Genomic DNA, 26,391 nt, shown 5'->3' on the forward strand with positions numbered 1-26,391 from the left:
AGGTAACATACACTGCAAAATGGACACTGATGTAAATGAAGTTGTGTACCTCATCTTTCCTGAAGATAATGGATCTGTTGCATTTTTTGGAGCAGTAATTCGAACAGAGATGACAAGAAAATGCTTTTATCTTTTTAAAAACAGCTGGACCCCTATTGCAGTGATGAGTACAAAGACAATCTGTATCCTGAAGTAGAGTCAGAACCTGAACCAGAACGTCAAGTCAGTGACAATGGGGATCCTGAGGAAGAAACTGACCAGCTAGATATTCCAGAACTGAAGAGGAGGAGAAAAAAAAGAGGGAAAAATGCTGTCTGTAAAACTCTAAGATCTTGAACCCCTTCTGATAAGTTTTTTTGAAGTAGAAAACAAATCCTTTCACCACTATAAAAATGAGACCTCAGGGTTCTGTTTTCGGGGGTTTTGTGAATTCCAAATTTTAGGTGGTTCTGGGTCCATTAATGACTCCAAAATTAAAATTTTGTCTAAAAGATGCCATAAAATAGAATATCAATATTTTGCCAAAAAAAGGTGTGCAGGGTTTATCAATTTTTCTTAATTTGGGGGCCAATTTATTCGGTTTTAAATTTTTGTATACTGTAATGTGCTACAGATCTGAAGCAGTTAACCTTTAATGTGTAATGTTGACTTAAAGAATTCTGTACCATTTGAAAGAACATTTTAGCATAATATGTAGGCAGAATTTGTTTCATAAATATGTCAAATTAAACAATGGTAATAAAGTGGAATTTTAAAACTATCATGTCAAAACATCTATTTTCCAAATCAAATATTCAACCTGTCATAATTCACTCCAATTTAGAGACAATTTTTTGTTTCTTTTACATGAACATGGAAATTGCAATAGCTCAAAACCCAAAATTTTCGGCAAGAGGTACCTTGCCACTTTTCGTCTCACATCATGCCATTTCATTCCTTTAACGAAGGAGAATTATCATGAAAGGAGTCCTGCTAACCTTTATAATAATGGTAGTGAAGCTATGTGATGAAAGCACATGATAAGGCGTGATTTTAAATGGAGAATTACCCAAGGAATAACTAATGACACTGAGAAATTTGACACTGATATCTCCAGCTTAATTCACATACACTTGTAACCGCTTCACACCACAGAATTAGACAATGATGTATCTGCAAGAGCAGGTTAAAAGCAGGAGCAAAGCTTTAGTTTGATATGACAAACAACATACAAATGAAAAAAGTTTGTAAAAGTTAAACCCGTTTGTGTGTGTGTTGCTGTCGCTTGGTGAGTGGATTTTTTAATCAATCCATTTACCAGGTGTACCGGTATGAAATGAGCGTTAAGATACAAATGTGTTGATAGGGAACATTTGTTGTGCACGAGCCTGTCAAAGATATTTAGTATACATCAAGTCATGGAACAAACAATACCATATGTTTTCATCGTGTTAACAATGTCGAATTTTGTACCAGAAAGTGATGATTTGTGGAAAGCATTAATTTTTTGTTTCCATTTGAAAAAAAGTGCTGCAGAGTCGCATTGAATGCTTGTCGAGGCGTATGGTGATCATGCTCTATCGGAAGCAACATGCAAAAGATGGTTTCAACAGTTCAGAAATAATGATTTTGATGTAAGAAATGAAGAACGTGGAAGACCACCAAAAAAGTTCGAAGATGCTGAATTGCAAGCAATATTGGATGAAGATGATACTTTGAGTCAGAAGCAAATGGCAGCAATGCTAAATGTTGCAAAACAAACAATTTCTGACTGTTTGAAAGCTATGGGAAAGATCGAAAAGTGTGGAAAATGGGTGCCACATGAATGGAATGAAAGACTGATGGAAAAGCGAAAAATCATTTGTCAAATTTTGCTTCAAAGACATGAAGGAAATCAATTTTGCATAGAATTATTACTGGCAATGAAAAATGGATTTATTTTAAGAATCCTAAATGGGAAAAATCATGGGTTAATCCAGGAGAACCATCAACATCGACTGCAAAACCAGATCGATTCGGCAAGAAGACAATGCTCTGTGTCTGGTGGGATCAGAAAGATGTGGTGTATCATGAGCTTCTAAAACCTGGTGGAACTGTGAATACTAATCGCTACAGACAACAAATGACCAATTTGAACTATGCATTGATCGAAAAAAGACCAGAATGGGCCAGAAGACATGGCAAAGTAATTTTTTTACATGACAATGCACCTGTACACAAAGCAAAACTTGTTCAGGATACAATCAAAACACTTGGCTGGGAGTTGCTACCCCACCCGCCATATTCACCAGACTTGGCCCTTCCGACTACCATTTGTTTTCATCAAAGGGACACGCATTGGCTGAGGAACACTTCGATTCCTACGAAGAAGTCGAAAATTGGGTGTCTGACTGGTTTGCTTCAAAAGACAAACATTTCTATTGGTGTGGTGTCTACAAATTGCCAGAATGGTGGTCAAAATGTATAGAAAGCAATGGTCAGTACTTTGAATAAAATGTTTTTACTTTTCAATTCAAAATTAGTGTTTCATTTTCACAAAAGAAACACTCATTTCATACCGGTACGCCTGGTACATTATAAACAATATACAAAGCTCTTTCTTCTCCTCAATTTTTTATCAACTGTAAGAATTGTTCATTTTTGACTTGCTACATTTCTTGTTCACATTTATTTCCTTACCTGTGAGGACAGTGCAGGTTCAGGTGATGCAGGGGTACTACACGTCAGACCTTGAATTTTAAGGGTTTCTGCTATCCTCAAAAATCCTTGCATTGCTTCTGTGTTTATGGTAACTTCACCATGATACATAAAATGAATTAACGCTTCAAGATCATCATATCTCACATTTGTAAGTATAATTATTGGGTGTGGATGCTTGTTTTCTTCAAATAGGTCCTGAAAAAAAATGAAATATTAAAAATGACAATATTATGAAAAGGATAGATTGCTATTCATCATATGGTGGAGATGACGAATCACAGACAGGCACAACAAAAAGACTGCTATAACTAAGCTTTCGGCCAGAAAGACTGCTTCTAAATAAGACACGATATATACACAGACTCACACAAACACAACTCACACACACACACACACACACACACACACACACGACGAGTGTCTCTGACTGCTGAGGCTAGACTGTGAGCAACAGTGCATGATGGGAGAAGCAATCTGGAGGGGGGGGGGGGGGGGGGTGAGGTAGACACTGAGGTGGGGAGTGGAAGCGATAGCAGGGTAAGGGTGGGGGATGGTAAAGTGCTGCTTGTGGGAGCATAATAGAGATGAGGCGGAAAGAGGAAGGGGGAGGTAGGTGCGGGTCAGGAGGTTAGATGGAGGGCGGGGGAGGGGCAGAAAAGGAGAGTAGTAAAATGAATTTGAGTGTGTCGGTGGAATAGAAGGATGTGTAGTATTGGGCTGGGAGCAGGGAAGGGGATAGGTGGGTGGAGGACAGTGGCTATGTTTTGAGGCAGGGGAGGTTAGTGAAACATAGAATATACTGTGTGTGTGGGGGGGGGGGGGGGGGGGTGTACCACACCTGCGCAATTCAGAGAAAAGCTAGTGTTAATAGGAAGGATACAGATGGCTCAGGCTATGATGTGTGGTCATTGAAGTGAAGAACTTTGTGTTGGGCAGTGTTCTCAGCAACTTGGTGGTCCAGCTGGTTCTTGGCCACAGCTTGTCAGTGGCCATTCATGTGGATATACAGCTGGTTGTTGTCATGTCTACACAGAACACAGCACAGTGGTTGCAACTTAGCTTGTAAACCACATGACTGCTTTCACAGGTAGCCTTACCTTTGATGGGATAGGTTATGCTTGTGGCTGGACTGAAGTATGTGGTTGTGTGGTGGAGGTTGCATGGGACCGGTCTTGCATCTAGGTCTGTTACAGGGGTATGAGCCATGATCCATGAGGCAAGGGTTTGGGAGCAGGGGTTGAGTAGGGATGGGCAAGGATATTGTGTAGGTTCATTGGGTGGCAGAATACTTCTGTGGGAAGGTTGGGAAGGATAGTGGGTAGGACATTTCTTATTTCAGGGCATGACAAGAGGTAGTCTAAATTCCATTCTGGACTTCCCATTGTTTGAAAAAATTGAAATGAATAGATAACATTTCCAACAGGTATGAATTAATAATATCTTGAATGCTGGATATTCCACAGTCTTCAAAATGACACAACAGAGCTGCATTCCTAACTTTAATGGTCATCGAATCTTTGACAATGACTGGGGGCATAGACAACCATAATATGTATTTAATGGACAGGAAGCTGACAGCTGGGAGGGAGAGGAAGCAATGGAACGGGATTGTAATGTGGCACCAGCATGCCTTCCACATTACATGTAGGACACATTGTTTTTGAGGATGAAAGATTTATTATGAAGTCTTCTGTTGCATATGCTTCCATATGCTGCTCTAAGCAAAATTTCTGAATGTTTATGTTCTTAAATTTATGACAATTCTCGAAGAATATGGCACCTTCTTCTTCTCCATCTATGCTTTACAAAAGTGACATGTTAACCTAAATTCTGCGACACTTAACACATTTGTACCAAAGGTTGCATGATTTTCAGAGAGGCAGGTTACATCAACTAGATTTGATGACTACAGCAATGCAGGCAAGAAATTCATTAATTTAATATTTTGATACAATGACAGCCGGCCTTTCACATTTCTTTGATAATAAAGGGTGAAGGGTAGAACTAAATTTCTACCGATTGCTGAAAAATTTTAACCAACAGCTCTTTGCACAGGTGCATTATATTTATTTTCTCTCTCCATCTGAAGATTCACTTCAATCTTAACTTCTCTCAAAATTTTATTTCCTTCTGTCCTTCCTATCCTGCACTTGTAATAACTGGTATTTTCTTGACAGTGCCTCCATCCTTAAGTTATCTGCTTTTGGCTCAACTTATTCACTTTTTCCTTTCTTGCTGATGTGAGGGTAATACGCAGCATAATGCCATCTACTGATGCAATCAACAGGAATAATACTAAAATGTGATCCTGCACATGACATAAGCAGCCATTCTAACACCAAATTAAATCTCCTGTCAGAGTGCAAATGAGGTTGGTCATGGTGTCTCAGAACATACACAAACACAACATTAATATGTCTTGATACTGATGCAGTCTTTACCAGGTCACACACTAGATTATTCTCTGGATCTCTGCCAGTATTATTGTCTGGCCCACCCATTGTAATCACAGTGTCATCACTGATGAAGTCTTTAAAACATGATCCTAAATCCTCTGTCACTTGACCAAGACCAGCACTAGGTTTAAAACAATTTGTGATCTGGTATTATGATCCTTGTTCATCCTCAAAAAGTTGGTCCCCATCTCTAGAGATGAGAACTAACTAAACAGAAATTTCTCTTTATTGACTTCCCTTCATTCTTAATTTTCAATTTATTACTGAAAGTCTGTTGTGTCCTGCCTACAGCTACACCTCCCTGAGACTCAGTTTCTAACTGAAGCAACAGGTCAAACTTATTTTTCACATTCACCAAAATGTTATTAGATGAAGTTCTAAAACAGTTTCTTCTGTTACCTGTTGTCATTTCTCAGTTCTCTTTACCCTTTTCCCTCTTTAACTCGTCCAGATCTTTCCCAGCCTTGTCTAATTCTGCCTGAAAAGCAATTATTTTCCCTTACTGTTTCACTATGTTTCTATCCCTACTACCCATCCTACACAACCACTCAAGAGTTATTTACTTCCTCAATTCCCAAGCCACTACTGTGACTCCAGTGGAAAAAACTATAGCATCCATCACACCTTACCACAGAACTAACAATCCTATGGCAAATTATTAACTTTTCATGGATGGGCGTCATAGTCATACAGTACTTCTTTCAACACTATAATCACATTGACTGCAGAAATTATTTTTACCTTTGCAACTTTGGCCTTAAGACCATTATCAAGTGGTGCACTACAAAAAGACTGTGGTTTGACACAGGTATAACTCCAGAAATCCTCCAACATGTACATATCATTGTCATATCCGAGCCTTTTTTACTTTTAACATCCTTCACATGTGTTCCAATAAACCACTGTTTACAGGGGAAATGAGGCATTTCAGGCAGGCAAACTTCCTTAAATTACAAAAGCCAAATGAATTCCACAAGGAGGAAAGGGCTGACAACCAATATGATCTTCCATGATTTCATCTGAAGAGAAAAACCAGGTAAGATGAAGAGTAAAAATAAAGCAGGCATTAAAAAGCAATGTGGGGGAAGTACAGCCTTGAAAACAAATACAGCCCACCCAAAAGGAAATCTTGTGATGAGAGGTCAGCTTCCGCATCCAACCAGAAACCCCTTCTTTTCTCTGTAGAAGATTGACTGAATGCTTGTGTCACTGAATGGTAAAAGTAAGTTATGAGACCACAGTGATAAACTTCAAATGATGGTACATAAACTGATCTCGGGAATAAAACTTGAAACCATATCTACCACTTGGGTGCAGTCATCAAACAACATACAGAATACGCTACAAGTCCACAAGCTTCAGTGTTTACTACAGAGCAATGAAGTTGGGGCACTAACAGGATATGGGCAACTTAAAGGGGGGAGGGGGTCGGGGGTGACCACGCACATGATGACAATTGGCTGTGTCTTGTCACCTACGAGAGGTGACCATGAGCCAGGCAAGAACAGTTAATACTGAGCCAACAGAGGGTGATAGATCACCTTTGGGATTGGCAAAACGAAAACACCACATAAACGTTAAACTTTTTATAGCCTGTACTTGTTCTTAGCAGAGACTACAGGCCGTTTACTATTCAAAGCCTCAAAACGCTGATGATGCAAGATCTCAGCATCCCATCTACAAGGTTTCCATCTTGACAGCCTCCTTTGTTAACTGACCAGCAAGCTCATTCACCAGAATCCCAATATGCATTGGGGTCCAAATAAATACAACTGATCTCTTGGAACCATGGAGATCAGAAGGAAAACAGTGGCAACATTACAAAAGGGATGGTTGCTACTCAATTATAGTGAAGATGCTGAATCGCGTATGGGTATAGCAAAAAGATTGTCAAACATAGCTTTCAGTCAACCACACCTCAATCGGAATTAAGACAAATACACACACACACACACACACACACACACACACACACAGTTTTGACTGACACTCCTTTTTAAACTGACAAATGTGTTGGCCATGTCACCGAGGCATTACAAAAAAGTCCCAATAAATCAGACAACTCTACCAAACTTTTACATCAGCAGAATCCCATACCACGTTTTGTCAATGGGAAATTGGAAGCCATGGGGGAAGGCTCTAGACTGCAAGATTCTTATGGCACTCTGTGGCTAGGTTTCCACAATACTCATGGTTAAGGAAGAGTAGTAAGGATGAGGGTGATTTAAATATGGAGAGTAATTGCACCAGTGTACTTGCAAGCAGTTCCGAATGGTATGGTAGAGTGGAGGATTGGAGGTTGGCGTTTTATGGAGGGGGAACCAGTTAGGATTGCTGCTCTACCCTTTTATGGCCTCAGTACTGCCACGAGTGAACAAGATGTTCCTTCATTTGTTGTGCAACATAATACCATAAAGTTTTTAACCTATGGACATAAGCCCAGAGGTGTTAACTTGCTTGAAGGCACAGTTTGGGAAGGTTACACTGTCCCAGAACCGAGTGTTTACTTGGGCCAGACAATTTAAAGGTGACTGAGAAAGTGTAGAAAATGAAGGTCATACTCAACGCCTAATGTCAAGTTTCACAGATGACAACACCTGTGCAGTCCGAGAGCTTACTGAAGGTGATCGAAAGTGTGCTGTAAAAGAAATCACAGCGGAAATATCATCATTGGGAGCATTCATACCATTGTCAGTGGATAGGTTGGCTTTTGAAAAATTAGTGCTTGATGGGTTCCGAAGTTGTTAACAGAATAGCACAAACAGGTGAGGTTGGAAATCTGTGAGAGATTTCTGAATCGATTAAGGCAAGATGAGGAAGATTTTCTGGAGTGAATAATCACACATGATGAGACCTGAGTCCATCATTACGCTACAGAACCCAAAATGTCAAGGAGTGGAGAAGAATGGATAAAGCCTATCCAATGAAGACCAAACTCGCATCTGGATAAATTCATGCAACTATGTTTTTTGACTACAAAGGAGAGTTACTCATTGACTTTCTTCATGGTCGACATACCATGAATGCAGTTTACAACTGCCAGTAGCTAATGTCAGCAAAATCTGCCTACCAAAACAAAATCAAGGAATGCACACAAGAGATGCCATTCTTCTCCATGACAACGCTAAGCCACACACCACGAATTGCACAAGGGACAAATTGGAGGACATGCAATGGGAAACACTTCACCACTTTAAAGTCCAAATTTGTCCCCCCACCCCCTCCCCCTCCCCCTCTGCTCCAACCATTAATTTTTGTTTATTTACCTAAAAAAACCACTTGGAGGGGAATGATTCACAAACAATAAAGACGTCAAGGAGCATGTGTGCAATTTGTTGATGATGTGCCCTCAAATTTTTTACAAACACAGAATGTTCAAGCTATCAAATCGCTGGAAAAAGTGTGTGGAGTGTGCAGCAGGATATGTAGAGAAAAGCTGGTCTCAGGTGTGTAAATGATTAATCAATAAATCTATACAATGCAATTACTGTTCATATTTGACTCACCCTTGTATAAGAGTCACAAATGAATATGGACAGTGTGATGACATTCCCTAGCTTCCAAATGATGCTGGTTGGCTGACTTTGGGGGGGGGGGGGGGAGGGGTGCGTAGCTGGGGTAGTGGCTTAGTTAAATGACCAACCAAGGAGGTCATCAGTACCTTGATCCAAGAGTGGGGCATCTGGAAGCAGAGATGTTCATTGAGAATGTTTTCTGATTTAGTTGGGAGATTCATAACAGTAAGAGCGAGAAGGCTAAAAATGCAATGGACATCGTCAGTAATAAAAGTACGTCCGACCAATAGCTGCCCGAAATCAAGAGCACGCACCATTCAACAAAGTGCAACACTCAAAATAGAAAATTGGGCCAAGCAGAAAGAAAGCAACCCAAATCAAAGCAATTAAAACAGACTAAAAGAGGGATGAAAGTGTAACCTGGTCAATGAGGTAGGATTGGGTATTCTGAAGATCTAGTACACAGCAAACGACGCCCCATCTCCAACCACCCTGGCCGTGCACCAGAGGTAGATTAAAACAAGCACTTTTACCCAGAATGCTGTCGGTGTAAAAGATACTAGCACCCTGGAGCTCTTGAAGAATTGGACGTAACAGATGCTGAAAGGACATGGTGGCAACTGAGACTTTAGGACCTTTGCAGAAGTCAATCTAACCTGTGGCCTGGGACAATCCAAGTGGGGGGAGCACAAGAAAATGTGGGGTGCACAATCTACATCTATACTCTGCAAAGCACCGTGAGGTGCATGGAAGAGGGTACATCCAACTGTACCACTTATTACGTTTTCTTCCTGTTTCATTCATGTATGCAGTGCGGGAAGATTGACTGTTTGAATGCTTCTGCACATGCTGTAATTATTCTAATCTTATCCTCACAATGCCTATGTGAGCGATACATAGGGGGCCGTAGTATATTCCTACAGTAATCACTTTAAAGCTGGTTCTTGGAACTTTGTTAATAGACTCTCTCGAGAAAGAGTATGTCTATTTTCAAAAGTTTTCCAATACAGTTCCTTCAGTATCTCTCTTACACACTGCCATGGCTTAAACAAACCTGTGACCATTTGTGCTGCCCTTTTCTGTATACATTCAATATCCCCTGTTAGTCCTGTTTGGTACGGGTCCCACACACTTGAGCAATATTCTACAACCAGTTGCACATGTGATTTGTAAGCAATCTCCTTTGTAGACTGATAGCACTTCCCCAGTATTCTGCCAATAAACCACAGTTTACCACCTGCTTTACTGACAACTGAACCTATGTGATCATTCCATTTCACATCCCTACAAAGTGTTACACCCAGGTGCTTGTATGAGTTGGCCAGTTCCAACAGTGACTCACTGACATTATAGTCACGGGATACTACGTTTTTTTCATTTTGTAAAGTGCACCGTTTTACATTTCTGAACATTTACAGCAACTTGCCAATCTTTGCAACACATTGAAATCTTAGCAAGATCTGATTAAAAATTTATGCAGCTTCTTGCAGACAGTACTTCATTGTAGGTAACTGCAAAATCTGCAGAAAGTCGGAGGTTACTATTAATATTGTCTGCAAGGTCATTAATATACAAGACTCTTCCATGGGGTACACCAGAAGTTAATTCTACACTCCTGGAAATTGAAATAAGAACACCGTGAATTCATTGTCCCAGGAAGGGGAAACTTTATTGACACATTCCTGGGGTCAGATACATCACATGATCACACTGACAGAACCACAGGCACATAGACACAGGCAACAGAGCATGCACAATGTCGGCACTAGTACAGTGTATATCCACCTTTCGCAGCAATGCAGGCTGCTATTCTCCCATGGAGACGATCGTAGAGATGCTGGATGTAGTCCTGTGGAACGGCTTGCCATGCCATTTCCACCTGGCGCCTCAGTTGGACCAGCGTTCGTGCTGGACGTGCAGACCGCGTGAGACGACGCTTCATCCAGTCCCAAACATGCTCAATGGGGGACAGATCCGGAGATCTTGCTGGCCAGGGTAGTTGACTTACACCTTCTAGAGCACGTTGGGTGGCACGGGATACATGCGGACGTGCATTGTCCTGTTGGAACAGCAAGTTCCCTTGCCGGTCTAGGAATGGTAGAACGATGGGTTCGATGACGGTTTGGATGTACCATGCACTATTCAGTGTCCCCTCGACGATCACCAGTGGTGTACGGCCAGTGTAGGAGATCGCTCCCCACACCATGATACCGGGTGTTGGCCCTGTGTGCCTCGGTCGTATGCAGTCCTGATTGTGGCGCTCACCTGTACGGCGCCAAACACGCATACGACCATCATTGGCACCAAGGCAGAAGCGACTCTCATCGCTGAAGACGACACGTCTCCATTCGTCCCTCCATTCACGCCTGTCGCGACACCACTGGTGGCGGGCTGCACGATGTTGGGGCGTGAGCGGAAGACGGCCTAACGGTGTGCGGGACCGTAGCCCAGCTTCACGGAGACGGTTGCGAATGGTCCTCGCCGATACCCCAGGAGCAACAGTGTCCCTAATTTGCTGGGAAGTGGCGGCGCGGTCCCCTACGGCACTGCGTAGGATCCTACGGTCTTGGCGTGCATCCGTGCGTCGCTGCGGTCCAGTCCCAGGTCGACGGGCACGTGCACCATCCGCCGACCACTGGCGACAACATCGATGTACTGTGGAGACCTCACGCCCCACGTGTTGAGCAATTCGGCGGTACGTCCTCCCGGCCTCCCGCATGCCCACTATACGCCCTCGCTCGAAGTCCGTCAACTGCACATACGGTTCACGTCCACGCTGTCGCGGCATGCTACCAGTGTTAAAGACTGCGATGGAGCTCCGTATGCCATGGCAAACTGGCTGACACTGACGGCGGCGGTGCACAAATGCTGCGCAGCTAGCGCCATTCGACGGCCAACACCGCAGTTCCTGATGTGTCCGCTGTGCCGTGCGTGTGATCATTGCTTGTACAGCCCTCTCGCAGTGTCCGGAGCAAGTATGGTGGGTCTGACACACCGGTGTCAATGTGTTCTTTTTTCCAGTTCCAGGAGTGTATATTTGATGATGACTCTCCATCCAAGATAATGTGTTGTGTCCTCCCTACCTGAAATTCCTCAATCCAATCACATATTTCACTTGATACCCCATACGATCAAAATTTTCATAATAAGCATAGGTGTGGTATTGAGTCAAATGCTTTTTGGAAATCAAGAACTACTACATCTATCTGACTGCCTTGATCCAGAGCTTTCAGTACGTCATGCAAGAAAAAGGTGAGTTGGGTTTCACATGATCGATGTTTTCGGAATCCATGCTGGTTGGCATTGAAGTGGTTATTTGTTCAAGATACCTCATTATGTTTGAGCTCAGAATATGTTCTAAGATTCTACAACTAATTGATGTCAAATACATTGGCCAGAAGTTTTATGGATTACTTCTTGCAGAAGTGTGTGACCTGTGCTTTTTTTTTTGAAGAACTGGGCGTGATTCTTTTTTCGAGGGATCTACAATAGATTATAGTTAGAAGAGGGGCTAAATCAGTCACAAATTCAGTATAGAATCTGACAGGAATTCCATCAGGGCCTGAAGCTTTATTCAATTTTAATGATATCAGCTGTTTCTCGACACCACTGACACTAATACTGATTTTACTCACCTCTTCAGTGGTACGAGGATTAAATTGGGGCAATTCTGCTGGGTTTTCCTTTGAAAAGTGACATTTGAAAATGGAGTTAAGAATTTCAGCTTTTGCTTTGCTACCCTCAATTTCAGTTCCTGTCTCATTCGCTATGGACTGAATACTAACTTTGGTGCCACCACAAACCTTTACATATGACCAGAATTTCTTTGGGTTTCGTGAAATATCATTTGACAATATTCTGCTATGGCATTCACTGAAGGCATCACGCATTTCATTCAGCCTCTCTCTATCTATGGTCCTACACTTTTACACATATTACGCAGTAATCTTTGCTTATTTATTAGTTTCTTTACAGTGACTGTACACCATAGAGGTTTCCTGCCATTATGAACTTTTCTACTGGGTACATATCTATTCAGTGCTTGGTCAACTATTCTTTCAAACTTGAGCCATAGTTCCTCTCCACACTCCTGCCCGGTGCTGAAAGTTTTGAAGTTCTTCACTGAGATGTGACAGTGCTGATTATTTATCTAGTTTTCTGAACACATATATTTTTATGCCTGTTTTATTTGTCCTTTGTACTTTTGTAATTATTGCTGCCACAACTGCATCATGGTCACTGGTACCAGTTTTGATGTGGACATCCTCAAAGAGGTCATGTCTATTTGTTGCCATTACATCCAATATATTTCTATCATACTGGGGTTCCTAACTAACAATTCTAGTTAGTTTTCAGAGAAGGCACTTAGCAATGTTCCACAGCAGGTCTTACCACACCCTTACCACTAACAAAACTGTAATTTTCGCAATTATTTGTTAGATAATTAAAGTCTCCACTGATGATTACAGTAAGATTTGGGAACTTGTATACAAGTGAACTGAGGTTTTCTCTTAAGTTTTTGGTTACATCAGGAGATGAGTCTGGTGGGCGATAGAAGGACCAAATTACCATCAGCCTACTGGGGAAGGGGAGATGGAGACTTTGGCAGAGGGAAGCAAGACGCATTCCAACTGGTAGTCTGACCCAAGGGAGATTATCAGGATGACAACACTCCTCGTGTGTATGAAGACAGGGATGAATGGGATGATCAGGGAATTGTCGACTGATAATCACATAGGAGACCAATAGCTGGTACCATTGAATCTGAAGGGGGAAGATCTCCACTTCATTAGCGAGACTGTCTGTGGAATTAGTCTGAAGGCACCAATGGCCAGACGCACACCACGATGGTGGATTGGATCTAACAGTTTTTTAAAGCTGAAGGAGGTGCTGAGCCATAAACTTCCAACCATAGTCTTGTCAAGATGAAACCAGGTTCCCAGGTTCCAGCAAATACGGATAACAGCACCACAATCTTCAGCCAAAGATGCATGGGCAAGGAAGCAGAGAGCGTTAAGCTTCACATGCAGCTAGTCTCAAGTGATGAATGTGGGGCAGCCAAATGGGACTGTGCTAAGAAAGTCCAGGTGCTGGGTATCTAAATAGAATTCCAGGTCAGCATGGACGGTGGTACAATGGGAAAGATGCATGACCCGCATTTTTGTAGGAGAGAATTTGAAACCATGGGAGAGAGCCCATGCAGAGGTCCACTGGATGGCTCCTTGGAACTCGCATTCAACAGAGCATATTGAGGGAAGCTGTATCAAATGTAAAAGCTGTCAACATACAACGCTTCATCCAACAGATGACACAAACCTATTAATGGCAATACGGAAAAGGTTGACACTCAACACAGAGTCCTGTGAAGCGCAATTCTCTTGGACCCATGGGGAGTCGAGCGAAGAACCGTCTACCTTGGAAAACTGGTGTGATAAAAACTGATGAATAAAGATTAGCAGGAGGCCACAAAAGCCCTAGTCAAACAGGGTGAATAAAATGAAAATGCCAAGTGGTGGTGTACACCTTATGCAGATTAAAGAAGGCTGTGACAGGGTGTTGGCATTAAGAAAAAGCCTATTGAATTGCCGTTTTAATTGAAGCAGATGGTCAGATGTGGTTCATCCTCCAGGAAACTACACTGATAAGGGGACAAAGGGCCCCGAGTTTCAACTACCCAGAAATCCTTTTAAGCAGCTTACAGAGTACTTTGGTCAGGATAATTTTCTGGCAACTGTTGAGTGATGCTGGGTTCTTGCCTGGCTTAAGGATTACTATCTCGCCATTGTGAGGGTAAGGTACCTTGGAACCAAAGGCAGTTGAGGAGCCTGAGGAGATGTTGCCCTTGACGAACATTCAGGTGTTGGATCATCTGACTGTGAACTGAATCATGGACTGAAGTAGTTTCAGTCAGTGAAGCATTCATTATAGGATTCAGCCTGATGAGGAATGAAACATAAGCGGATGTTTTCAACTTGTTGCTTCAGTAGTAGAAAGGTCATTGGAAAGGAAGAGCACACTGATGCTGTTGCAAAGTGGTCCACAAGAACCGATGAACTGGTACGAATACCACGCTGTAGGACAAGACCTGGGACAGCTGTTGAACACTGGTGGCCCGTAAAACCAAGGGGCTTGGCCCACACCTGAGATGAGGAGGCATATGTCCCCAGAGAGGAGACATTGTCCTCCCAGCATTCCTTCTTATGGCTTTTAATTAAATACAAGCCTAAGCACCACGTCACTTAAAAGTGATATGATTGACCTGCGAAGGATGTCCTTTGAACTGTTGCATGACTAATCAGTGATCCTGAATAGCTATTGCAATGTCTTTGGTGCTCCATGTCACCAGCTGTACTCCCCCACAGAGGATTGTGTACACTGACATCCCAAGCAGGAGAAAAGGGGGAAAGTTGTTGGATTAATGACGTCAATTCGACATAAGTAAGTGGCCTGGTTAACAGTTGGGATGGTAGGTAAACACTTGCAATGAGGTTGTTTACACCTGCACCACTATTGCCTCCAATGACCTACAAAGGGAATTCATTCACCAATGACATCTGGGCAAACCAAACTACAGACACTTCAAGATGCCCTCTTGGAACCCACAGTTCCAACAGAACACACGATAACCGCAGAATGCTGGAGAATGATCATCAGTGAAATGCTGTTCTTGGAGAATAATGCAAACTGCAGGAGAAGAAGAAATAAGGTTTTTTAGTTCTGACAGGTGACAGTAGTACCCTTTACAATTCCACTGAATGACCACTTTACTAGTGGCCATGCAGGTGACCTTCCCTGCATGATCCACACTTCTGTAAAAATTGGAAAAGGAGTTTCAAGTCAAACCCAACAAGGGTACCTTACAGTTAAGAATGAAAAGTTGTAGAAGTGAAGAAAACAAGTGTGCAAAACCACAAACCAGATCCAAACACAACTGGTACCGAGAAAACCATCCAACAGAAAGGCATGGAGGAAAAAACAATAGTAAAAGGATAGACTGGCAGCACCAAAAGGGAAGTAGCGCTGCAAGGGATGGGGCCTGTGGTGGCCAAGTGCATACTCACAAGAGAGATGCAAGCCCACTTGAGGGGGGTTAACCTGTTGATTGTTGTCAGAAAAAGAATATCACTCAGTGTTGGTGCATGTGGGACTATTTTACAGTGTACGGAGGGTGCTTGTAATATGACAACTCTAACACAAAACAACTAGTGAACAGCTAGTGACACACACACAACACACACACCGAGAGAGAGAGAGAGAGAGAGAGAGAGAGAGAGAGAGAGAGAGAGAGAGAGAGAGGGGGGGGGGGGGGGGGGGCTAAAAACCCCACTTGTTGTACAGCTTGTACAGTATGGTAAGGCTGTGGTAGTGCCATGTGGTGTTATTGGCTTCTCTTAAGTCAAAGAAGATATCAATGACATGTTGGCAACTGGAAAAAGCCAAACTTATAGGGCTCCAGGTGAATTAAGTGGTCAGTTGGGGACAGGTCCTCCAAAATTTTCAGTGACAGTTGGACAAGATACCAACACAGCTACTAGTTCACTATTTTTCGAATAACTTACAAAGAACATTTATGAGGCTGATGGTGTACATCTGTCAATCTTATATAGGTTTTTACCTGGTTTCAAGACAGACAATAGCGCTTTCCATTTCCTGGGTTGGGAACTCACCCTCACAGTAGAAGCAATTCAAGATCACAAGAATGTGATGTTGCTGTTCAACAAACATAGCTCAAGATCGGTGTTATAACTTGTTTCATTACTGTGTCTCAGTCTGATGTTCTAATATCACTCCACAATGGTTTGAGGGCCTGGAATTACTCAGTAGGAGAGAACAAGAAAGCTGACAGATCAATTTATTTTTTGTTTTATGGGCATTAGTCTGTTGCCTAAGACACATTTCTCTGCCTAACATTCCATATTCCAATGCTGGAGGCATCATCAGCAGTTACAATCTCAAATATGCTTGGTGAGCTGACTTGTTTATATGTATCCCCCCTTCCCAACAGGCAGTTCGTGAGATCAGATGATTGCCCAAGACTGCAGAACCGCACCAACATGTTATGGAGATTGTAATGTGGCAGAGTTGGTGCTTTTTGCTTTGTTTGGCACTAAGGCCACTAACTTGTCTAATTTCAATCTTCCTTCTTTCCTGTTAAAGTTGTTTTTGCGCTTTTGAACTGCTATGGCCTCTCTGTCCACCATGGCATAATAATTTGATCTTGGTAGCACTGTGGTAATGGAGAAATGAATTTGGTGGTTCCCTGGTTCCTGTGCATGATCTGCTACTGTTGATTTATCAATGTGCTTATCAGGCAATTGCTCTTGTGCTGCTTCCTGCAATTTCTGTACACACTTGACAGCATGTACAAGGGATTTTATGTATTCCAGCCATGGCAAGTGGCAAGCGTAAGTCCGTTGCAGTGTTCAAATATTTGTTTACCTTTCTTGTTGGTTTGGACACAATATGAATATCATGTCTTCTGAATACTCTACTGAAATGAGCTGTGAATGTTTTTATGAACAAGAGAAAAACTCTATGTTCAGTTGCTTCTTTTTCACTAGAAGCTCCAGACTTTTTTGAGTTTAGTGCACTATTTTTATCTCTTTGTTATGGAAAGCCATTTTTTGCGAAAGCAGTTCTTAAGTGATGGAGCTCATCCTACAAGTACTTTAATTCACAGACCATTTTAGCATGGTACACAAATGTTCGAATCAGTTCCCTTTTCTACTTAGGAAGGTGATTGGAAGTTATGTGAAATTATCTACCCATGAAAATGGGCATTCCATACTCCATAGACTTCATGCCATAAAGCTCTGTTGGGTTTTCAAAGTGACTGTACAACTAAAAATGAAATCTGATTTTTTTCTATTTTTCCACAGTTAACTTGACATTAGAATTAATATCACCCAGGAAATTTTGTAAATCTGCAACTTACTTTTCTCCATGAGGTCATATAATAAAAATATCATTAATATACTGACACCAACATAAGGGTTTCTTCTTCATTGTCTGAAAGGTTGCTTCATCAAATTTTTCCATAAAAAATTTGCAACAACTGCACTGAGTGCGATCACCATAGCCCAGCTAATCAGTGTGCACACTAAGACGGCCGCTGTGGCCGAGCGGTTCTAGGCACTTCAGCCTGGAACCGTGCGACCGCTATGGTTGCAGGTTCGAATCCTGACTCGGGCATGGATGTGTGTGATGTCCTTAGGTTAGTGAGTTTTAAGTAGTTCTAAGTTCTAGGGGACTGATGACTTCTGAAGTTAAGTCCCATAGTGCTCAGAGCCATTTGAACCATTTTTTTGCATACTGAATTTGTTGTCCCACTGAAAGTAATGTTATGAGAGATAATGTTTAAAGAGATCCTTTGTGAAGTTACTTCTCAACTGTGACATCACCTCATTAGGAGGAACTGTGGTGAATAGTGATAAAACATCAAAACTTACCATATCACTTGGGCACATCAAGAATTTTAATTTTTCACAAAATGGCCATAACCTTTTTTGAGTAAATACGAATGGCTGTAGGTAAGAGCAGTGTTTGGCAATCCCATAGGATGGACGATCAATAGTGCTAACATTTGATTTAAACAGCATACAGGTTTGAATTTCTGGTGAAGCATACAATCTCAGTGGTAATGCTGCTGGTTTGATGAGTTCCTTTTTGTCAAAGATAGAAATCAAAGAGGCTTTTATTAGCTTATTCGTTATCCTTAGACAGAAGTTGTGGGATCTTTCTTGAGCTCTAATCACTGCCATTCTCTGCTGGAAGAATAGAACGTCTTTCCCAAAATTTAAATTTCGGAAAGTTTTCATCTCGACTTTTGTTAAGTTACTGCTAGGTAGTTTACTCTTAAGCATTATCTTTGCTGGTTCCATGTGTAATCCATCTGCAACTGGTTTAAGTGAAAAACAAATTCCAGATTCAATATCAACATCTTATGTTGATATTCCAGCCAACATGGGTAGAGTGACAGTAGCAGTTTATGCACGAGAGCCCAGAAACCACCAAATTATTTCCTCCAATATTACGGTTTTATCAAGATCCAACGATTACTATACTAGGATGTAAACAGAGGCCATAGAAATTCAAAAGAGCAAAAACAATTTTAGCAGAAAGAAGAAGAATTCAAAATAGACAAGTTGTGAGCCTTAGTGCTAAATAAAGCAAACAGTACCAACCTTTTCATGCTACAAGTTCCATAACACACATCAGTGTGACTCTACGATCTTAGGCTGCAGTCTAGTAACGTCACAAACTGACTGGATACTTGTAAACAGATCGGCTCATTAAGCTTGTTTGAAAGTTTAACTCCTTCCTGTGTCATTATCATAACTACTGACCTTGAGAAGTGGCTTTCAGTAATCACATGGCAAACATGGTGGGGGGAGAGGGGTGCCCAAGGGGGCTCCCACACAAAATTTTAAAAATTGGAAGTGTGATTTAAGTCTTTAAACTCTACATTTCAGACACTTTCTGTCATTTGGTTTGGAAGCAGTTGTCAGAATTTTTCTTAGTAAGCCGTGGTAGCAAAATAATTCATAGACAGATTTACTTCATACTCATGAAGGAAATCATTACAATCTATAAAACATTAAATTTAATTGGAGAGGTAAAAAAATCTACTCACCATGCGGTGACAGAACACACCCATAAAAGAAGGTTGTAATTATGCAAGCTTTTGGAGGCAGTGTCTCCTTCTTCAGGCAGAAGGGTTGAAGGGGAAGAAAGATGGATGAAGGAAAAGGACTGGAGAGGTATAGGAAAAGGGGTAGATTTTGGGAAAGTCACCCAGAACTGCGGGTCAGGGGACACTTACTGCACGGGATAAGAAGGAAAAACTGATTTTTGGGGACTGCCAACAATCAATCTTTCCTTCTCATCCTGTGCGGTGAGTCTCCCCTGACTGGCAGTTCAGGATGACTTTCCTGAAATATACCCATTTTCCTAGACCTCTTCAGTCCTTTTCCTTCATCCCTCTTCTTTCCCCTTCAACCTTTCTGCCTGAAGGAGGAGCCACTGGCTTCGAAACCTTGCCTAATTACGACCGTCTTTTATGGATGTTTTCTGCCGCTGCTTGGTGAGTAGATTTTTTATGTATCCAATTAAATTAAATGTTTTATAGATTGTAATAATTTCCTTCATGAGTACGAAGTAAATCTGTCTATTGTGCCAACAATCACTCTTTCCTTCTCATCCCGTGCGGTAAGTCTCCCCTTCCTGTGGTTCTGGCTGACTTTCCTGAAATCTATGCCTTTCACTAGACCTCTACAGTCCTTTTCCTTCAACCATCTTCCTTCTCCTTCATCTCTTCTGCCTGAAGAAGGAGCCACTGGCTCTGGAAGTTTGCCCAATTACAACCTTCTTTAATGTGTGTGGTCTGCCGCCACCTGGTGAGTAGATTTTATAAACAGCACACTTTCCATATTTTTAAAACATCAGATTCTAAAATGTCTGTTTGCATAATTTTTTAGTAACTTGCCATAAAGCCATAATTAAGGTGATAAATCCATAACAATTACAGACAATCCATTATAGATGGCAACCATGCATTATAGCCTCTTCCAGTATTGGAAGACAAATCATTACGCAAATAAATATCCCATGGACCATGACCTAATGCCCATAAAATAAAAAATAACCAAGGATGCAAGTACTGGCCATAAAAGCCTGCTCTGTAAGATCAGTTTAGTTAGCTGTCACTGTTAGCTCCCTATCAGTAAAGGGATATTACAGGGTAAAATCCACAGTTGCCCAGTGTTATTCACCCTCTAATGCTGTAGTGGGTGGTACTTGTTCACTACAAATGTCTACGTACCAGTGTACAGACAGCAGCTGATACTCTTTTGGAGCCAACTCTGTTTTTGAAGCAGGCAAAGCAGGGGTATGTTTCCTGAAAAGCAACACGTATCACATTTGACTTCTTCTTGTCTCCTTTCTTCTTTTATTTTCCTTCTGGTTGGGAGGATGAGCAGACCATTCTGTTGCCACAGATAGTGTCTCCTTCATCCACTGGCTGGCAGCAGGCTGCACGAATGAGCCAGCCTAACAAGTGGGTCTAGAGGAAGGTAGCCCTTTTCTGGGGCATGAGTACGAATATTTTATGGCTGCATGTGAAGAACTCAGGTCCCCATTGCAGATGAAGTGGAAACAATGTGATCAGGTGATCCTATTCCCCTCACAAACAGATTTATTCGAACTGCCATCAGGGCCTGGAATTGTGGGAGTCTTCCTTCACCTTTACTGTAAACAGGAACTTAGTCGTCATGTAGATTTTCACTCAATTAGAACTGGATGAAGCATTCAAATTTCTTCTTTGATTCAAAGCAAAAAAGATGGTCAAAGATTTCATACTGTTTTGCCTTTCTTTCTTTCCTTCCTTCCTTCTTCAAAATGGAGCATCTCGTAACACTGAGGGGACTGTTGCCCTCTGCACTCTTCTCATACAGTGGCTGCCCACACTGTCCTCAGCTGGGGTCATTTGTGCCCAAAAACTACCATTTAAAACACTTTAACTGCAGGTTGGGGCTGGAAGGGAAGGTGGGAATTACAGCTTTTTATCACAGCAACTCACTATTACTTTTACACTTTCAGGTTATACACTCCCCTGGGAAGCCAAAATAAAAGCATCAGTATACACTCTTATCTTTTTGGCCTCGACTGGATACGGGATGTAAAATGGACATCCCTGTAACACCTGGTTTGCACACAGTTGTTTGTTTGTGAAGTCGCAATACAAAATTACACCCTGGACCATGTACAGGTACAAGTTAGGCAATCTAATAGGCAATGTCATTTTAATTACAACAGAACCATTTCACCTTCTACTAATTAATGTTATTTCAAATTTATACTCAAATATGTTTGACAAAAGAATCAGTTTTGTGATCAGGAAGGACTCACCATCAGGTAGGGAACAAAGTAGCTGATTAGAGGAATATTTCTCACAATCTTTTTGAGTCTACTTTCTTCGTATCATGTAGCCAGTGAAGGGAAATTATTGGTATCATACCTTTCTGCATGGAATCAGTATACTGTCTTGAATGAGACTACTGGTGTCTTGGGACCATTAGCATGAGAATGTCTGAGAATCTTCAGCAAAGATCATCCACCAAGATGTCGCACACACTGACCTTGGGCTGTCCTCTTTTGCACCATTGGACTGCAGAAACTGCTGCCCTGAATCATCAAGCATGGCATTTGACAGGCTGATACTCCACATGAATGGGGCTTTTTCAAATCTTGCATCAACAGTGCATTTCCTGCATTGTAAGGGGGCTATGATAATGCAGGCTAAGGACCTATTCCTTAGTGATCATAAAACTTGTTATACTCTGCCTGAACTTAAAGTCTATTATGGCAAACAGATGTCAGGGCTCTATGTAAACTATAACAAGCCTGATAAAATTGTGCAAAGATTAGCAAGATAAATTAAAAAATGGTCTCACCTGTCATTAAAAGAAAAAAAATGCTATGGTTTTCCTACTGGAAACACACACACCTGGACTTAATTTTAGCCGGAACAGAATTCCGTCACCTCCCAAGGATTTTTTTTTTTTTTTTTTTTTTTTTTAACTCAGTTAGTAAGAACCAGAGAATTAAAATAGTACATATGTGTGTGTGTGTGTGTGCGCGCACACGTGCATTTGTGTGTTCCAGCATCTAAAAAAAGTTTCGAAAGCACTGACACACACCACCACCAAACAATGAACAATGCCTACTTGAACTTTTCTACAATTGTCTCTATACTGCTGGGATAAATTCAAACATAATTTTCAAATTCAACAATCCTAAAGTCTAATGATAATGAAAGAAGAAGATTTTCTTATGTACAGCTATTGGTGTGATGGAAGAACACTGTTGGCAACAAGGAGTTACTGTAAATTTTTCCTAGTTGTATTCCTGGCATCTTCAGCAGGCATATATATGAACAGGAGCAGGCTTAAGAACAAGGAATAACCTATAACTGGATACATATGTGGTCCAGTTACATTAATGTCACCAGTGCCTACGTTTGACAGCAGTCTGCAATAACCACTCGCAGATGTGGCAACACTAGCAGTGGAGGGTATACAAAGCATGCTGAGGGGATGAGGAAAACCATGCAGTCTTTCTTGAAACACAGAAACAGAGCAATTTTGTCTGATGTCTAAAAGCGCATGATCATTGGCTTTCAGGCCAAGGGTGGAAGCATTTCTGAAACAACTAAGTTCATAAAGTCTTCGTGTGCTACAGTGTTTGAAATATGTCAAGTATGACAAAATGGTGCTATCCAAAACCTACGTGAGGCAACCGTGGGGCACTATGGGCCCATAGATGACAGGGGTGAATGATGCTTTGGCCATGGAGATGTGTATAGGCAAATAGACATGCAATTGTTGAGCAACTGACCATCCAGATGAACGAAGGTTTTTACCAACAATGTCTCCTTAATGACCGTTCAGTGAATGTTGTTCCAAATGGGCCTCTGCAGCAAGCGACTGGTTCATGCACCCATACTGACTGCTGCTCATTGGCAACAAAGGCTGAAATTGCATGCCAATACCACAACTGGATATCCACTGAGTGGCCACAGGTGGCCTTTTCAGATGAACTTCATTTTATGCTGTATCAGAGAGATGGCCGTTGGATCATTGGAAGGGTCCAGGGCAGAGGATGGAGCTGTATGGTCTGGGCTATGTTTTCATGGCATTCCCTGAGTGTCTCATCATTCTGGAAGCCACAGTGGATCAATGCAAGTATGCATCTATCCTTGGGGACATGTCCACCTCTACATGCAGTTTAATTTAATTGGATAGATAAAAAATCTACTCACCAAGTGACGCCAGAACACACACATAAAAGAATATTATAATTAGGGCGGCTTTCAGAGCCAGTGGCTTCTTCTTCAGGTAGATGCATTGAAGGTGAAGGAAGAAGGGTGAAGGAAAAGAACTGGAGAGGCCTAGGAAAAGAGGTAGATTTCAGGAAAGCCATCCAGAACCTTGGGTCAGGGGAGATTTACCAGATGGGATGAGAAGAAAAGAATGATTGTTGGGGACTGCATCGGATGAGATTTGAAAACCTGAGAGCTTAAGGGTGGAAGACAGGGTAATATGTAGGACACAGAAGATGTAGCAAACTAAAACGGAGTGAAGGAAACAGTAGTTTTCTGTGAAGAAATGCTGAGACGGACAAAATTAACATAAATTAAGGCCAGGTGGGTGGCAAGAACCAAGGACATGTTGTAGTACTAGTTCCCACTTGTGGAGTTCTGAGAAACTGGTGTCTGGGGGAAGAATCCAGATGGCATGTGTGGTAAACTCTTTTCACAATTTTCCCAATCTATTTTTTTCCCCAATCCTTTCTTTCATATTATATAGTCGCCCATTCATTACCTGTTATCAACCATTGTCTGTTATCATGATTTTCGTATGAATTTTCTGATTTTTCCTTGCTTTTCTTTAGTTTTTCTATCTTTTATCCAGCCTCTGCCCATCTCTTTTGCGATTTCCATGATTTCTAATACTCCAAACTGTCCTATCTTGCCATGATGAATCCCATCTCATAACACATCCATTCTTTTTGAAAACGTGCTTCTGTACTGTCAAAACTAAGGTCCCACATCCTGGTTCTTGAAGCCTGCTTGTCCTTTGGAGTTCCTCCCAAAGACATAACACTGAAAGCCCGTTTCTGGATTTAATACTACTATACGCCAGGCTTTTCTACAGTTTCAACTACAGCAATCTCTTGCACTTACCGAGCTAATCTGTGACCTACATGCGTACTCATCCAATTTTCAGTCCATCAGACTTCTCTCTTTCTACAAAATCCTGCAGTTATCTGCCCCTCATGTTTCCTTGGATGGTATCATCCACCTAGCCAACTTCAAACTGCAACAACATTTCAGACTTCACCTTAACAAGCTATCCCACCTTCTCCTAAACTACCTCAACAGTGGTGTTTCAATTCCTGTCCATCGGCAGCTCCCTAACCAGCCACACCATCAACCACCACTCCTCTCCTACAAACCGAGCTTGGCCAACCTCATTAACATTCCACAGCTTTTACCACTACCTCCCAGAACAAGAATAACTCATAATCACAAGAACCAATCACAACAGAACATGTCCTCAACCTCTCATCTAAAGCACTCTCCCCTCCTAAATTATCTGTATTATCTAAGGATCTCACTTTCAGCCCTATCCTGCATCTGATCAGGCTGCTTTGGTGAAGGAGCAACTGGAAATATCACTTTTGAACCCAATTCCAAAACCTTTTCAACAGCAAACCTGACACTGAACAATGCCTTGAACAATTCTGTCCATGATCTCAACTTGATCCACCACCACTTCCTCAAAATCATCCCTTGCAAGCCTTCCAAGATATCCTCACATTCAGTATTGCTTCACAACCCTTCCTCAGGTCCCTACAACAAGACCCTAAACAGTCCTCTGCAGAATTCCAGGCTCTACATTCTCTAAAAGCTGATGACTTCATCATTATCCTCCCAGCAGACAAAGGATCTAGCACTGTGGTAATTGACCGAGAGGAGTATTTTATTGAAAGTCTACACCAGCTGTTTGACTACTCTACATACATCAAGATCCCATCCCTATAGTTCAAACTGACCTGCAGTCCTCCTTAAAACCTCAGGCCCCTCACAAGGACTTACACCTCAATCAATAAAACTCATCCCACCCAAACATGCACACCAACCTTACCTTTTATCTTTTCCTAAGATCCACAAACCCAATCATCCTGGCCATCCTTTAGTTGTTGGCTTCAAAGCGACCACCGAATGTATATCTGCCTAAGTTGATCAGCACCTGCAACCCCAATACAAAAACTTCCATCCTATATCAAAGATACCAAACTGTGCCTGCCCCACTCCCACCACACACCTTCCTTGTAACCACTGATGCCACCTCCCTATATACCAACATCCCCCACAAACATGATCTGTCTACTGCTGAACATTTCCTCAGTCAGCGTCCACCTGATTCCAAACTTATGGAAAACTTCACTCACCTTAATCGACTCTATACTTACAAACATCTACTTCACCTTTGAGGGGCAGACACAAAAACAAATCAGGAGTATGGTCATGGGAAACAGGATGGCTCATTCCTATGCAAGCTTTTCATGGGTCACTTGGAAGGGGCTTTCCTGGGATCTGTAAGTCTTCAGCCCCTGGTTTGGTTTAAATACATTGATGATATATTAACCATATGGACTCATGGTGAGGCTGACCTATTAAAATTCGCGGAATCTCTGAATACCTTCTCCCAATTAAATTTCACATGGTCCTATTCCGAATCCTGTGCCATTTTCCTTGATGTTGATCTCGTCCTTACCAAAGGCCAGCTACACAATTCTGTCCACATTAAACCTACTAACAAATAACAGTACTTCCATTTTGACAGTTGCCATCCTTTCCGTGTCAAGCATTCCCTCCCATACAGTATTGGCGTTTGAGGAAAAAATATTTGTTTAGATTCAGACTCTCTACAGCAATACACAACCATTCTCACCTCAGCCTTCACTGGATGTAATTACCCCACCAGACTAGTTCAAAAGAAGATTCCCCAGATCATCACATCCAATCCTGGTACTGCTGATCCCTCCAAAAAACAACTTCGGATCGCGCCACTGGTGTGGTCTGGAATGTATTAATCAGCTACTTTGACAAGGCCATGACTTCCTAAATCATGCCCTGAGGTGGGATCATTCTGTCTGAGGTTTTGGTCACCACACCT

The 26,391-nt window shown here is 41.8% G+C and overlaps 1 protein-coding gene across 1 annotated transcript in view; it reads right to left on the reverse strand.

Moving 5' to 3' along the window:
- LOC126481321 (broad-complex core protein isoforms 1/2/3/4/5-like) overlaps positions 1-26,391 on the reverse strand; it is an 85,545-nt gene that overhangs the window by 36,705 nt on the left and 22,449 nt on the right. Inside the window, exon 3 of the mRNA XM_050104984.1 lies at positions 2,659-2,874. Coding sequence (XP_049960941.1) covers positions 2,659-2,874 — 216 coding nt within the window. The remainder of the gene's footprint in view (positions 1-2,658; positions 2,875-26,391) is intronic.

This window comes from Schistocerca serialis, chromosome 5 (assembly GCF_023864345.2).
Source record: "Schistocerca serialis cubense isolate TAMUIC-IGC-003099 chromosome 5, iqSchSeri2.2, whole genome shotgun sequence".
In the NCBI taxonomy this organism is placed as follows: Eukaryota; Metazoa; Arthropoda; class Insecta; order Orthoptera; family Acrididae; genus Schistocerca; species Schistocerca serialis.